Below are 16,930 nucleotides of genomic sequence, written 5' to 3' on the forward strand. Positions count from 1 at the left end.
CTTGCTTTGCTCCCCTTTAGAAGGAGAGATGTGGGTTGGGAGGAGCTCCAGTGTTCCTTCCAGGCCTGGAGTTTTGTGTCATCTGTAGGGCAGCCAATATTTGTTGAGGAAATGCTGCCATATTTCTTTTTCAGATATGTGGCGATCTAGACACAGTCTTTCCCACTAACATAAAATTTATTTCATTAATGGAATGGATTTAAAAAAAAATTCTGCCTGTAGTATAAATCATAAACTAAAACTCTGGTTGCCAAGTTATTTGGCCCTTTATCATTCCCACATTGGGCCATTTCAAGGATGCTTTTAACTTGGCTCTTAGGTTAAAATGAAGATTCTGCTTAGTGTATATCCATGAAAGCATTCTGTAATAATTCACATTTTAACATATCAGAATCTTTTCAGTGTGTTTGTGAGGTAACCTGTTCAAAAGGCATATGAGTGTTGGCTGTTCCATTTGTTGCTTTTCTCCTGGGAAAAGATGTGAAGATGTGTGGCAAGTAATTCATGCTTTCATGAATGTTGAAGATTACAGTCTCTGAAGACAGTCTGTTTAGTTAGGTTGAAAACCCTAGCAAAAAGTTTACATGTTCTCTGTTTTACATTCCCCCTACACATAGGCTGTTTGGGTGTTCTGCATGACTTATTGCAAAGTGTTTTGCTGCTCAAGTTCTTTGAGTAAAATGCCCTCAGGTTTTTCTTTCTTTTTAGGAAAGAAAGCTGTGAAGTAGCAAAGAGAGAGGAGTTTATGGAATGGCTTAGAATGCATTTCAGTAGAGGCCTTAGCAATGGCAAATTATCTTTTTTCTATGGGAAGGTATCTCTTTAATGATTAAACTCAGTTGACACACAATAATGTCCCACTGAAAAGATTACATTTGCAACCCAAAAGCAATCTGTTGAATTTGAAAGTAATGAGTGGAATTAAATGTTGTAATTTATAAAGAGCGTTCTCTTTGCCCTTGAATCTGTATTTGGTAGCTAGGTGGGTTCTTTAATGAGGAAAATTTATAGTTTATAAAATTCTCTACTTGGTATCATGCTAAGTTGATCTGGTAATTCTGTGTTTTATGGCGAAAGTTCAATGACCGAAAGCAAAATCTATTTGACAGTGTATATGAGAAGGGCACACTTTGATCCTGGGAATGGAAGCCTTGGGGGTGGGATTTTTGTTCCCGAATGCCCTTATTAGGGGGACTCACCTCATTTAGCTTCTTTCTGTCCTGAAAGTTATGGAAGCCAGGAATATGGCCCAACTATGCCAAAGAACTTCAGGGAAAATTTTTTTGAAGGTGAATGAAACGGTTTCAAAGTGTTAGCATATCTGTAAAATATTTTTTAAGAAACTAAATACTATAGGGATGATTTTGCTAGTTGTTAAGTTCATCTATGGATCCAGAAGCATTTTGATGAACTTTCTACTTGTGCTCAGATTAATTTTCCTCCGTGGATGCCAGTTGTGTTACTTTTGTGGTGTCACAAAGAACTGCTTAATTATTGTATAGCTTTTTCTGTCTTGGTGAGAGGAAAAAATGTACTATTCCGATGTCCCTGTCAAGGTTCCCCTTAATGATAAGGCTATGTACTTGAACCTCACTGAAGGTTTACGAGAAAATATTCTTTCTGTACAGGAGTCCTTACTTGATGTAAGTATAAGAGATTTATTTTCTTGGTATTTTTCTCTGGGTAGTGTGTGGGGGTAGTCTTTTTCCTTAAAGCAGTGGTACATAATTATAGACAAAACAAGTTTGACTACTTTAAAAGACATCATATATGATTTTTGCTTAGTGAATTTTGTGTCTTTCTCAAATCACTTTGCTACCTTTCACTTGAGGCATGCATGTAGTATACTAATAGATTGATGTGTTTTGTTCCATTTTTAGTGTTTCTTTTTCTTTATGTCTTTGGATCAAGTCTGATATGGCTAATTCTCAAAAAGGTTTTTCAATTAGCCAGCATGAGCAGGTGGCCAATAAATCAAGGTCTTGGTTGTTCATACTAATATCGAATAAATTTTGGGACAAAGTTAACTTTTCACTGGAATAGAATAAGAATGTTTTTCTCATGTTTCATTTTTAAAGAACAACATGGGTTCAGAAAATTAAAAAAAAATAATACAGTGAATATTAGAAATATATGTGGGGTGAGGAAATATCCCCCTCCCCTCCTCATATACCCCATTTCCATTCCCAAATTTGACTTCTCCAAAATTCAGTTAACAATTGGAGTATTCGTTTGAGACCTTTCTTGGAATATTTTTATTTAACTTTATACATATGTATTTTATTTCAGAAGGTTTTTGATTATAAATGTAATACTCAGACATGTTTTATAGCTATATTTCATTCCTTCTATTCTAAGGACAGAGAAATGGGGAAAAAAACTTGCTATAGACTAAGAATCATCTTGTTTTGTTTCCTCCAAGGTTTTACAGAGTATTTAATATTTTTAAAACACACTCACATTACGTAATTTTATGGGATTCATTTATGTGCTGCGGAGGACTCAGTCAACTTGTTAATTTAACCAGTGCTTAATTTTAATGAGAAATCATGATGATGATTTCAGTTTTCTTCTATTTAATAATATTTGAATCTTCTGATTGTTATTACTTTTAAGACATTATATTGGAAATTGAAGAAAGACATTTACAGATACTGAAATTCAACAAATTAGACAGTTTATTCATCTCTTAATCACGGTTTATTTTGAAACTTAAACGAATTTGTTTTTATCTAGTTTTTATAGGCGGGATGCTAAAGGTGTGATTTATCTAGAAAAACATTACAGAGTGAGGTCAAATACTTTTATGTCAGTTTTGGAGTTATGCTTTTGAGAGTGCTATCTGTGGAAAAGTGGACTTAAAACTCTTGTTTTTATTCAACTGTTTTACAAGAGCTGAAGTATCATGTATCTTTTCATCATTGGAATTAGACACCAGTCTGCTAATTAATCACTCTCCAAGGGGTTTCTGTCACATTATTAGAGCTTTTAAGGCTTCCGGGCCACCTGCCGCTGCTGCTGGAACTACTGTTTTCACCACCTGGCCCAAGTAGAGCTGGCTCCTCAGGCTCCCATGGGGAATGTGTGATTCTCAAGTCCCCACCTTCTGATTACTGGTCAAACAGGATTCTGAGACTCAAGTCTGCCCTGTGGTAACATAATACGGTGATTGTACCATTGTCATGACTTCCTGTGTGTCTATAAAGAAGTTTTAAAATTCTATTGTAATGTATGTGTGTTTTCATCTAAGACTTCTGTAGGAAAACGTGTAAATCCTTCTAGTGTAAATCCTGATATTACGCATTCCCCTGTTCCCCACATGAGATGATGAACATAATGTGTGTGGAATTTAAAACGCTTATTAAATGGAGAAATTAGGAACTTCTTTGTCTTCTAAAGTCAAAATCACGCTTTCCAAGGCAGCTTTGGCTTGAGTTTAAATGTTTAAGTCAGTGTGATGTTGATGCTGGCTCTCCTGTCTTAGTTGCAGCAGCTACTCACTGACCTACCTCACGACATGCTGGATGATGACCTGTCCTCCCCTGAACTCCCCTACTCGGACTGCAGCGAGGACGGCACAGAGGGCGAGTAAGGACCGGAAATCACTTTCACTCGTATATTAGAAGACCCTAAGACTCTTTCTTTTGATTCTCTGTGGGCAATAATGTACATGATTATAAAATTGTAAACTGATTCTTAGAATTTTAGGTGAAGGTTGGAGGGAAAACATGTTAAAATCTTGGGAGTTCTCTGTGATAGGCTCTAAATCTAAAGTATCGATTTTTCTCAAGACCGCATCGCTCTGAGCAATTGGAGATGAACTGGCATGAGCATCAAGTGCTGCCTAAATCTCAAAGTGGAAATGTAAGTATCTGGTGGATGATGACTTTGGTGAGGGCGGGACTAGATCTTAGTGCCTTTGTTTTACTTTTGTTATCTACTAGGACTATAATGAGATTCGTGATGTATATACTGGAGAGAAAAGTGGCAATGGCTGGGAAGACAATCAAAGTAAAGCTGACGACCAGCATCCTGGGTACCATCCTAATGAAGTTGGAGATGAAGGCGGAAGTGGTTACAGTCCTCCAAGTAATTACGAACAGACCGATTTATATCACCTTCCTGAAAACTTTAGGCCATATACCAATGGTCAGAAGCAGGAATTTAATAGCCAACCAACTAATATAATTAAATTTTCAGATCCTCAAAGGAATCATTTCCAGGTATTGTAAGAACTGGACTTTCAGGAATTCATGTGTATGTGTGTACACATTTGCTTGTGTGTGTTTATTTTTAAAATGTATATAAGTGCAATGGTAAGCTTTATTTTAAGTACAAAAAGTCCCGAGAGTGCTTTTATTCAGGCTTGTGCTGAATTAGTCATGCTGTTTTCTGTTTACAATCCATTCATGATCTGAAGGTAGAATTTTAAAATAAGAGGCTTTATAGAAACAGTTAAATATTAAAAGTTAGGTTTGCCAAAGAATCACCTCACTTACTGCTGCTTCTGGCTTCTACTGTGTCACCGCGCTTCAATGAGAAGCTATGTTCAGGTATGTTGATGTAATTTTAAAGTGGTAAATCTATGTAGGTGACACCATTTAGTTACCTTGATTTTCTAGCTCACTGCCTCTGTAACAGATTTTAGGTTGAACACTTCAAAGCTGATACCTGTTTTGCAATGGTACGGCAGTAGACAGGATGAATCTTAAGGAAAGGAACACTTTTTTTTTTTCTTTTTTTTTTCTTTTTAGCCCTGGGAGAGTTTAATGAGATAAGACCTTAGGATATAGGTAGCTGCTTCTTAGATTTTCTCAGTGACACTGATTTTGCCAGTAGCTTTTCCTCTTTTTGCCAACAGCTATTTTATGTCACCCAATGAGAGGATGACTTTTTGGTCCTTTTAACATGGTCGTTTTCTCTTCTATTTCTATGGAATGTTAATTATTCCACAAGCATTATTGAATATTTATTACATACGAGGTATTGTATCACATGTTCTTGTTATTGAATGTGTACATTTTTATGTTCCCCGGATATTGGCATCATCTAAATCATTCTTAAATATTTCTATATGATCTTACTGGAATTCTTTTTTTTTTTTTAATTTTTTTTTTTTTAACGTTTATTTATTTTGAGACAGAGAGAGACAGAGCATGAACGGGGGAGGGACAGAGAGAGAGGGAGACACAGAATTGGAAGCAGGCTCCAGGCTCCCAGCCATCAGCTCAGAGCCCCATGCGGGGCTCGAGCTCACGGACCGCGAGATCGTGACCTGAGCCGAAGTCGGATGCTTAACCGACTGAGCCACCCAGGCGCCCCATCTTACTGGAATTCTTGAGTGTTATTTATGGAATTGGCCCCATTATATTTTCAGAAGTGCAATTAAGATACATAAAATTATATATTGCAGACTTTGAGTTAACACTGTTAAATAACTCTAAGTGGTATTTTTAAGCAAAGATGTATGTATAAAGTTTGTAATTGTACCACAATTAAATTTCATGACAAAATTGAGGTGTTTGATTCAGATCATTTTCAAAGAAAAGGCCAAATCATGATTGTCAATTTCATTTATCATCTTATAATAGCAATTTGGTATATCACAAGGCCCCAGTTGTCAAGCCTTGGAACCATATAAAGTGACATATAAACCTTATCAGCCTTCTGCCCAGAATGATGACTCACCAGCCCAGGAGATAGCGGGAAGTGACACATTTGAAGGCCTGCAACAACAGTTTTTAGGAGCTAATGAAAGTATGTATCAAGTTTATATTTATTTCTTAACATAATTGGAGAATTTTTGAACACTTTGGACATGTTCAAGAATTGTTTTTTTTTTAAATATGATAATGGAGTTGTGTTGTTTTTTTTTTTTTTAAAGTCCCCTTATTTTTAGAGATCCTGAAGAATGTATGAATAAACTGATATGAAATCTTGGATGTACTTTAAATAATATGTTGTTTGGGGTAATGTTGGGTGGAGATGTAGCTGAAGGAAGACTGGCCATGAGTTCATAATTGTTGAATCTGGGTGATGGGTCGATGGGATTCATTGCACTCTTCTCTCTACCTTACATATTTGAAACTTACTATAATGAAAGATTAATAGAAGTTCTTCTCAACTGTACGTTTCAGTCATTCTAGTTGGTAAAGACTTTTCATTAGATACATATTTTTCTTATTTTTCTTACTGAAGTCTAATTTAGAAAAGGAACTATAGTTTTCTCTTCAATCTAAGATTTTTCATTACCACACAGAAATGTAGTTTAGTAATCAGCCATTATCATCTTTTTTCTTTTAATTTTTTAGAGTTATAGTGTAACAATTAGACAACTCTGATACAAAGTACTTAATTGTTCAGAATTTAAACTGGAGTTATCTCAGGGTTAGTCATGTGGCACTTGCCAAAAAAAGAGTTCCTCGTATATAGTGCATGTATAAATATGAGAGTGAGAAGTGTGACTAGAGAATGTTGAGGAGATGAAGCCTCCAAAACCAAAAGGCAGAACTTTTTCGGGTATGAAACACCCGAAAGAGTGTTTCATACGCTTCGCTTTTATCGTCACACTCTCCGACATGTGAGATAACTTCTAGTTATTATGCATGTGGAAGAGCCAGTGTGATTCTAAGTGTGACAGCAAGTTTTTCGTTTGTTGTACATTCGAGAAGCAGGGGGAAGGTCATTTTGGCTATTCTGGGTTCCCTGGGCTACACCAAGGAAATTGGACTTCATGCCCCACCTTCAGAGAGCTATGTCCACCATACACGTGGGCTGCAGGACAGTTCCAGGGGGAGCCAGGCTTCAGTTTCCCCCGAAGGCGTCCATGGCAAATATGGGGACCCCTTCTTTGTTCAGAAGGTGCTGTGGAATGAGGAGATGAGGAAGTGGACAGCGTGTGTGGCATAACTGGCTTGGGCTGGGTAGATACGCATCAGGCCAGTGGCCTGACATCTTGGTATTTGCTCTTCCAGCTGCACTGTGTTCAGTTACATTTCTGTCTCTCGGCCTTTCTGCACATATAACCTTACATCAGTTTCTTAACAGTCCGCATTTTATCAAGTCGGTTCATTTATTTATTTATTTTTGTTTAAGTAAGTTACACGTTTGCCTAAATTTGACATTCGGAAGTTAATGAAATAACCTAATGGCATGGTAGTGCTGAATTTAGTGATTACAGTTTAGCAACAGTAGTTAAAAAAAATGACTTTGGAGAGAGGTGTGGCCTGTAGATTGCTAATTCCTGAGCTACCTCCGTTTTTTAGTCTGACTTGTAACAAAGTTTCCAGTCTTCAGGGTTTTCTTTTGGTCTTAACCATTTTTCTTTTAAAAAAGAAGATTCTGTTGGTTGTTAGCAAGTAGAGGCATTGTTCTAGTAGAAAATGAAGAATGTGTATCATTTTGTTGTTGAAGTACTATCCTTCTCCTACACGTCATTTTTTTCTTTTTCCCCCAGTCATTTTTAAGTGGTCCCTAAAATGACTTGAATCATTTCTGAAAGAAGACCTCAAAATTCTTTATTGATCTGTTCATTTATTAACGCGACAGTTATGTGTTGCCATGAACGTGAATACAATTTAATTCCCACTCCTGTTTAAAATAAATTTTGAGAAGGATGTCTAGAAATTTTCTTTAGAAATGGCTTTATAGAAGCTGATGTACTTTTTTTTTTCAATTTTGTGAGAGCATCGAACTCTATTCCATTCTAATTGGTATATGCATATCTTTAATTAGTCAAAATGGTAGTGATTCAGGGTTCTACTCTAGACCAGACTTTTTAAACATGTCTGGCAGTGACCACAGTAAGAAGTACATTTTTTACATTGTGTTGAGGTCTTATAATATATACCTATGTAAATAAGTATCTATAACTAAAACACAAGTTTCACAAAATAATCATTATTCATACTACATGATGCACTCTGATACATTATCGTCTTTTTTTTTTTTAATGCTAGTTGCAATCAATTGAATTGATTTCATGATACTGAGTTGTATCCACAAATTTACATTTGTGTTTGCTTTTATCTAATAAATTGTCTTTAATTTCAATGCAGATTCTGCAGAAAATATGCAGATTATCCAACTTCAGGTTCTTAACAAAGCAAAAGAGAGACAACTAGACAACTTAGTTGAAAAGTTAAATGAAAGTGAGCATCAAATTAGATATCTGAATCACCAGCTTCTGATAGTCAAAGGTAAGATGACACCTGTTGGGTGCTGTCATTTATGAGGTGCACTAGAGCTACAGATCTTGTTTCTGAGAGCCTCACTTTAAATATGAAGCTTAGAGGGGCGCCTGGGTGGCTCAGTCGGTTGAGCGGCCGACTTCGGCTCAGGTCACGATCTTGCGGTCCGTGAGTTCGAGCCCCGCATCTGGCTCTGTGCTGACAGCTCGGAGCCTGGAGCCTGTTTCGGATTCTGTGTCTCCCTCTCTCTGACCCTCCCCCGTTCGTGCTCTGTCTCTCCCTGTCTCAAAAATAAATAAACGTTAAAAAAAATTAAAATAAATAAATATGAAGCTTAGAGAGTGGACGCCCTAGGTCGGAGGGCTCATAATGAGTCAGAATGAAACAAAAACCCAGGACTTTTGACACCTGGCCTTGGATTACTTCTCTCCAGAACATATTATTTCGAGATCCTCCTTTTCTCCCTCTTACTCTTCTATCAGGCTTTTAGAATCAGTGAACATTCTTTATGCTGGTAGCATTCTGTCCTAATAAGTTGTTGACTCCTTATGTAGTTTACCTTGGATGAAGTATTCCAATTCCCAAAGAGACTTGTGTTTAGTTTGCAATACATTTTCTAAGCCTACAAATTAACATAAGATTTGAGTCCAAGTAAGAGTTAGTGATCCTGAACTCCTTTGGAAGTGCCAAGGAGAAAATGGAGTCATTGCTGGGAAAAGCACATAGAGTAAACACAGATTCAAATTATAATTGCTTACTCTTCATGATTTCTGTAGTTTTGGTCAATGTTGAACTTTTCATTTGTAGAATAATTTTGTGACTGAACTCGAACTTGTTTCAAACCTAATTGATAGTGAAAAGGTCTTTTTCTGTAATGCTCATAAAATTTCTTTTGAGAGAAGAACTTGTGAACTGTTACAGTAAAGTATGTGGGAAGAATTTAAGATTAGGTGAATTTAAGAGTTCATTGCAAGTACATATAAAAAGTTAATAGTCCTCAGATCCCTTCTTTGATTAACAGAGATTTGTCACATCTGTGTAGTTTCTCAAGTAAACAAATGCTGAAATCATTATTAGGAAATCTTGTGGTTCCCAAAGGGAAGATTTTTGAAGGAAGTGGTTGTGTTTCTCTCAGTTTTTTTGGTGTCACTCAGGCATTCTTTTTTGGAGCTTTCCTGGTTTTCTCTAAATCCGCTGAAGTTCACTATCTAAACGGAACAGAACATTTGTATGATATGGATCTGATATTTGATAGAGATTGTTACAATCGGGGTCCCTGTACAGTAACTTACTATTTATGTAAACATTTTTAATGTTCTAGATGAAAAGGAAGGTTTGACCCTCAGCCTCCGAGAATCACAGAAACTCTTTCAGAATGGAAAAGAGAGAGAGCTACAACTTGAAGCGCAAATAAAAGCACTGGAGACCCAAATACAAGCGTTAAAAGTGAACGAAGAACAGGTAAATATTTTATCATGATTATTTATGGTAAAAGGTTATTTATTAATTGCTTAGCTTTTGGTATCGTAGGGCTAAATTTAGAAGAACCTTGAAGTTGATACCTTCTTCTACCATAAGCTTGCTTTTGTTTCCCTTACCTCGGAGGAATGGTGCTCCCATCCACCCAGTTATCTGTGTACCAGATAGAAGTCTGGAGGAGACCTCAGGTCCTCTGTCCTCTTTCATGCAGTCAGCTACTATGTTCTGTTGAGTCTCCTCATTTCTGTCTGCATGTCCCTGATTCAGGATTTTTACCATCTCTAGCAAAAATCTCTTAAATAGTCTCTAGTCTTTTACCCCTTCTCCATATTCTCTCTTATGGCCCTCTGAGTCATGTTTCTAAAATATGATCATCTTTCCTTTGCTTAAAGCCTGTCAGTGACCTCGCTTTACTTGTGGGATGAAGTGTGACATTGAAATGGCCATCTGATCCTTGCCTACCTCTTTCTTTACTCTCCTCAAACTCAGCAGTGTATTTGTTGGTTTTTTTTTACATTTTTAAAAAGTTTTTATTTATTTTGAGAGACAGAGGGCAAGTGGGGGAGGGTCAGAGAGAGGAGACAATCCCAAGCAGGCTCCATGCTGTTCATGCAGATCGCAACGTGAAGCTCAAATTCACATACTGTGAGATCATGACCTGAGCCAAAATCAAGAGTCAGATGCTGAACTGACTGAGCCATCCAGGCGCTCCTGTTTGTTGTTTTTATGTTCTCATATATACCCTCTCTCCTCTCTGGAAGGTCCTTTCTACAACACAGTGCTATTTGATTAATAAGCTCCTTCTTTTCCTAAGTTTCCCGTGTCTTCTTTTTGCCTGGCACATAATAGGTGGTCAGTATATGTTGAGTGAGTGTTGTTGAACATTGACGTGACCTGTACATGTTTTTTCTTATATATTTCTCTGTTCCTGCTCTGATACTAACACAACTATAGCGTTACAGTATGTCTTGAAATTTGGATAACAAGGGCTACTGGTGTATTCTTTAAAAATTTTGTAGCTCTTTTTTACATTTCCTTTTCTAGATTTTGCATATCAACTTTTTATGTTTGTAAAAAGATCTTGTTGGGATTTTGATTAGTGAGGCATTGTGTTTACTTTATAGATGAGTTAATCAAATTTTGGAAGAGGTCAAATTACTTGCCCAAGATTACAAAGCCAGTTATTGACAAAGCAGCAAAACTGAAATTTCCTGACTCCAGTACACGTGCCTTTAAAGTTGTGGCACAGAGGCACCTGGCGAATTCTGTCAGTGGAGCATGTAACTCTTGATCTCAGGGTTGTGGGTTTGAGCCCCATGTTGGGTATAAAGATTACTTAAAAATAAAATCTAAAAAAATTAAATAAAAAAAATAAAGTGGCAGCACATTTTTTGATTAATGAACTAGATAGCCATTTAATGGTTGGAAATGGTCAGAGGTTATTGGTAGCCAAGCCTGGTGGAGGGTGACTCATGAGAGAGAGTCAAACCATTTTGGAGAGGGGGAAAAAGGGTGGCTAAAAATGAAAGTGACTATAAAATTGTGAGCTTGGTTTGGATGAGATTTGTGGCTAGTTCTGAGGATGGTTTAATGAAAGAATTTAAACAGTGTTGTTTCATATCTGGCTCCTTATCCTTCAGGTGTGAGCTAAAACAAGCCACTTTATATCTGAAGTTGCCCAAAGCCCCGCATTTCCACTCTTCTTCATCATACCATATCCTATGAAGGGCACCTCGGGGGGCTCAGTCAGTTAAGCATCTAGCTTTGGCTCAGGTCATGATCTCACTTTTCATGGGTTCAAGCCCTATGTCGGGCTCTGTGCTGACAGCTCAGAGCCTAGAGCCTGCTTCGGATTCTGTGTCTCCGTCTCTCTCTGCCCCTCCCCCACGCTCGCTCGTGTGCACGCTGTCTGTCGAAAGTAAACATTAAAAAAAAATTAAAAACGAAACTGTCTGAAATGATCTCCTTTGTTTACTTGTTAAGGTCTGTCCCTTCCCAGCAGAAAGTAGTAAGAGTCTGGACCTTGCCTGCCTTTCATCATGTCCTTCAGTGCCTAGAACCCTGCCTACTACAAAGTAGTCACATTATTTATTGAGCAAATAAATAAATGCCATAAGCACTTCGCACAGTATTGGAATAAATAGTCAATCTCTGGACTAGAAATGAAGGATAAGCCTCATTTTAAATTTTAATTTTTGTGTGATATAGACTATTAGCATTTTAACTTTTTGAAAACTGATAGTCCTTAGGTTAAAAACCTGACTTGCTTTTATGTAGTAAAAGGTTATAACTTTTTAATCTCTTTATAAGTTAGAAATTGCATTTTTAAGAAATAAGGCATAAATGAAAACATAAAAGCAACAGAATCACCACGTGTATTGGGTTCCTATTGTTGTTATAACAGATTAATATAAACTTAATGGCTTGAAATAGTGCTTCTGTCTTACAGTTCTGGAGGTTAGAAGTCTGATATGGGTCTCATTGGGCTAAAGTCAAGGTCAGCAGGGCTGTGCTGCTTTTTGGAGGCTCTGGGGGAGAATCCATTTTCTTGCCTTTTCTAGCTCCTAGAGGCCACCTGCACTCCTTGGTTTATGCCCATTTTCATCTTCAGGGCCAGAAGTCACTGGTTCTGACTTTCTTGCCTCAGTTTTTCTCATTTAAGGATCTCTCTAGATACATTGGACCCCAGGTGATACAGGATAATCTTTTATCTTGTAGCATTTTTTTTTTAAGTTTATTTATTTTGAGAGAGAGAGAGAGCATGAGCAAGGAAAGGGCAGAGAGAAAGGAAGAGAGAGAGAATCGCAGGTAGGCCCTGCACATCAGTACGGAAGCCCAACGCGAGTTCAAACTCAGGAACCGTGAGATCATGACCTGAGCCAAAACCAAGAGTCAGACAGACGCCCAACCACCTGAGCCACCTAGGCACCCTCAGGTTAATCTTTTTTATTTTAAGGTCATCTGATTAGCAATTTTAATTTCATCTGTAACCTTGCTTTTCCCTTGTCATATAACATAACATACTCACAGGTTTTAGGGATTAGGATATGGACATCTTTTGGAAGCCATTATTTAGCCTAATATACCAATATTTTTCAACAGCTGTACAAACATAGTTTCCAAAACTTTTTTTTTTAGTAAGTAATCACTGATAGTTTTTATCAGTCTTTTGAAAAGAAACATTTAAGAAACAGTTGTCATTTTTCTATGACCTAACAATTGTGGTTCCCCCCCACCCCCAACCCCCACTGGGCTCAGAGAGATGCAAACAGTACTGGGACCACTGTTGTAGCCACAGACTCCTTGTCTGGTACCCACATTGCCATCATGCTAAGCAAAATCCTCTGTCATTCTCCTCAGGTAACTATAGGTTTTTTTCTCAGTGAATGATGTTTCCAGCGACCATGGGCCTGGGGAGTCCCAGCTAGGGAAGTTTTAAGGAACTAGAGCCACCATAGGGAGACCCTTTCTTCTCTATTCTCCTTAAAGGATGGTTGAGTTTTAATGTCCATAAAGAGAGCACAGAGTCAAAATATTGTAAACGTGGATGTCCTGTGTGTACCTTCTAGATGATTAAGAAGTCCAGAACGACGGAAATGGCTCTGGAAAGCCTGAAGCAGCAGCTGCTGGACCTCCATCATTCTGAGTCACTCCAGCGTGTGAGAGAGCAGCACGACAGCATTGTTACGGGCCTCACGAAGAAGCATGAGGAGCAAGTGTCGTCCTTGCAAAGGAAGCTGGATGCTACAGTCACTGCACTTAAGGAGCAGGTTGGGATGATCTCAAATGAGCCACTGTCATTAACAAGTAAAACTGGTTATTTTTCATAACTGATACTTTGTGGTTCTTCATATGGAAAATTTGGATGTTTGCAGTAGGTGTTTGTGAGTAAAAATTAAAAGCCAAAGATTTTTAATCTATGAAGATGTCCTGTGGGCATCATTTTGGAAATTTTTTTCTTTTATAGGATTGGTTAGTACTTTCTCAGTTCTCCTACCTACCGGTCCTTTATTTGTAGAGTATTTATACATAATTATTGCCCTAGGGTAAATCCAGACTGAAAAGGCTAGTGCTCTAGGAGCTGGCCTGAACTTTCGAGGTTGTCCTGGGAGTTTAACCAGTAGAAAGCCTTTGTTGGGTAGTTAACCTGTGAGTAAACATTGTCTACAAGTGGTTCTTGGGAGAAGAGTTAATTTTTGAGAGTAGTGTAATAAACAAAATAAGGAGGAAAGTCTCAGCATCTCTCACAGTTTGAATTATTTTTGCCCCAAAGTGAATAAAATGTAAACTAAGGGTGAGTCAGGTCGTGGGTTTGCTTATGCTCCCAAACCCCAGGTAATCATTTGAATAAATAAAATTTCAGAGTGCACTTTTCTTTTTTTAAATTTTTTTAATGTTTATTAAATAAATTTTAATGTTTATTTTTGAGAGCAAGAGAGACAGAGCATGAGCAGGGGAGGGGCAGAGAGAGAGGGAGACACAGAATCCGAAGCAGGCTCCAGACTCTGAGCTGTCAACACAGAGCCCGACGTGGGGCTCGAACTCACGAACCAGGAGATCCTGACCTGAGCTGAAGTCGGACGCTTAACCAACTGAGCCATCCAGGCGCCCCAGAGTGCACTTTTCTTCACTTTCAGATAAACCTTTTCCTGTACTCCATTCAGCATATTACCGAGAAAAGTAAAACAACTCTTGGAAAATAGTAGCGAGGTACAAATAACTGGATAATTTAGCAGATGAACTTGAGTAAGCAAACTTATTCACGCAGTTACGTACAGCTGTGTCCCTGTGTGCTTTGTACTGTATGTGTACAGTGGCAACAGAATAGATGTTCACACATAGTACGTTGTGTGAGTTATACAGACTTTTAATCTGGCGTCCCCTAAGGCAGTTCATGACTGGGCTCCATGGCTTTGAGGAATCTCAAATTGTGGGTATGGTTTTCTTTTGGATGTTGGCATATGCATTTTTGTTTGTTTTTGAGAAGACCCACAAACTCATTCAGATTTTCCTTATAAGAGGCTCATGCTTCTCCTTGCAAAGGTTAAAAATTCACTGTTTTATGAAAAACTTGTTTTTGGTGGGAAAGGACTACATTTGTGTGCTAATCGTATTATTTCATCTGTTAAGCAAACATCTTTTGAACAACAGCTAAATGTCAGGATGTAAACAGGCTTTAATGTTTATTTATTTATTTATTTATTTTTATTTATTTTTTTCAATATATGAAATTTATTGTCAAATTGGTTTCCGTACAACACCCAGTGCTCATCCCAAAAAGCTTTAATGTATATTTAATTATATTTTGAAAGACCAAATGCAACACAGGGATTGATTCGTGTAGTGGGAGGAGTAGCAATCCATGATGTGGTTGAGGTTTTTTTCTTAAAATGCCTATGTAGCTACTATATTTTGAGAAATATATAGCTTGTAAAATTACATTATTCATCTAGTGCTTTCCTAAAGCCGTCATCTTTTGTAGGTAAAAAGGATTGTACATACTGTCAACATATAACAGTTCTTTTTACTATGGCTGAGTTCCTCTTAGGTTTTCTAGTGTGACAGAGTGGATGAGGGAGAAGCTTCTTGAGCTCAGTGTTCCTTCAGGGACAGACCTCTCTAATAGCAAGCAAACCATCTCTTGGACCTTCCTGTCTTCTGTCTCTCCCGTTCATGGAAGTGTCATGTTCTGAGATCTCTGAATATAGGGTTAAGATCTGGGATTATCTCCTTGATTGTATAACACCCTTCTTCATTTCAGTCTTCTTGAAATTTTCACCTTTAGGTGAAGTTGTGGACTTTGGTTTCTATGTCATGACTTTCACCTGGTCTACTTTCTAACTTTCCTTTAATGTTAGATTTAAAGGCTCCAGTTTAAACACTATCTTTAGCTAAGAGGTCCCCACAGACCTATGTGTGTGTGGCCCAATCCTCATTTTTCTGTGTATTAGAAACCTGTTCAATTCCATTTGCTTCCAAAGATAGATTCAGCTACTATCTCTTTATCACCACACTTGTCTTGGTCAGTCTTAGGGGATGTCTGCCTTTACCTGTCTGGAACTGAATGTTCTTACTCAATCTACTCATGGAAAACATAGAACCATGTTTTGTTCGTTTCTTGGTATTTGAACTGCACAGGTTTCTGAGTGTAATTGGTTCCCTGAACTTGTTAACAGGAAACAACATGGTTTAGTTGATTGTTGCATATAGTCAAGTTATTGCTACAGTTGGCCTTTTCTTTATATAGTTTTTTTCATACCTTTTCTTGAACTAACTTTTTGCCAGTTCTCAGTCTCTCATAAGAGTGATCGTAGCCTCCCCAGCACATAAGTAAATGTTGGTTGTCTCCCCACCCCTTCTCACACACACATTCACACTGTCATTAACGTTAGCCCATTCATCGTGTTTGCCATGGTATTTTGGCACTTCGGAGCCACGCTTTTCAAGCTGGCCTGGGAATTAGCAGCCAAGAGCCAAGAGGTTTGCACTGTTGAATAAACATGGAGTAGTTTCCAGAAGCTTCATTTTGCTCAAAAATTTGGTAGAGAAAATTTAAAGCAAACATGACTACATTATGAAAGAGAATGCAAAATTCACATGAATTTTTAAGGTAAAACAGGAGACTTGAGAGTCTCTTTCCTCTCCTTAACGATACTGTCACTATCCTTAATGAGGTGTCCCTTGTGGTAGTATCCTGAAAGCATTATTGGGCTTTACATTATCCTGTGGATCAGGCCCTAAATGCCTTCTGTCTGCTTCAAAGCCCTTATTACAACTTATTTTCTTCAGGCTTTTTCAGGTGACTTTAACCATTTACCTTAATATACTCCTGGCTGTCTCATGTTCTGCTATTTGTGTGGAATTCAGCCTATATAGGCTTTTTTGAGTGAGAAGTGATGCTTTCTTCTACCTAGGCTTGGGACTCCTGTGGCTTATTACTCCCAAACACATTTTTCTTTTTGAAGAAACTTGAGTATATTATATACGTGCTCTGCATTTTCTACATATCCCCATACGGCTACACACATGAGTGCATGCGTGTGCCTGCACCCACATACACGCACACACACATTTGTCCCATCTGTTTTTTTTGTCATTTGTTTTTCAAGGTTTTGTTTTGTTTTGTTTATTTGTTTGTTTTTATACCTCACTTTGTGCAAGGCACTGCATAGGTACGTGTAGAAGTAAGAAAAAGAAGGAAATAAGACATGTAAAAGGTAGAAAGAAAAAGAGAAACCGTATAAAAGAAATTCAGAAGAGGG

General features: G+C 37.7%; 1 protein-coding gene across 12 annotated transcripts in view; it reads left to right on the forward strand.

Moving 5' to 3' along the window:
* Positions 1–16,930, forward strand: part of CEP152 (centrosomal protein 152) — a 91,850-nt gene that overhangs the window by 10,175 nt on the left and 64,745 nt on the right. For 10 of the 12 annotated variants that reach the window (XM_019442175.2, XM_019442172.2, XM_019442176.2 and 7 more), the window contains 7 exons: positions 3,485–3,588; positions 3,792–3,864; positions 3,945–4,223; positions 5,592–5,757; positions 8,058–8,198; positions 9,511–9,650; positions 13,238–13,438. In XM_019442175.2, coding sequence (XP_019297720.2) covers positions 3,485–3,588; positions 3,792–3,864; positions 3,945–4,223; positions 5,592–5,757; positions 8,058–8,198; positions 9,511–9,650; positions 13,238–13,438 — 1,104 coding nt within the window. The other 2 variants (XM_019442182.2, XM_053889083.1) reach the window with 2 other exon arrangements.

This window comes from Panthera pardus, unplaced genomic scaffold (assembly GCF_024362965.1).
Source record: "Panthera pardus isolate Hobbes unplaced genomic scaffold, ASM2436296v1 HiC_scaffold_24, whole genome shotgun sequence".
NCBI lineage: Eukaryota > Metazoa > Chordata > Mammalia > Carnivora > Felidae > Panthera > Panthera pardus.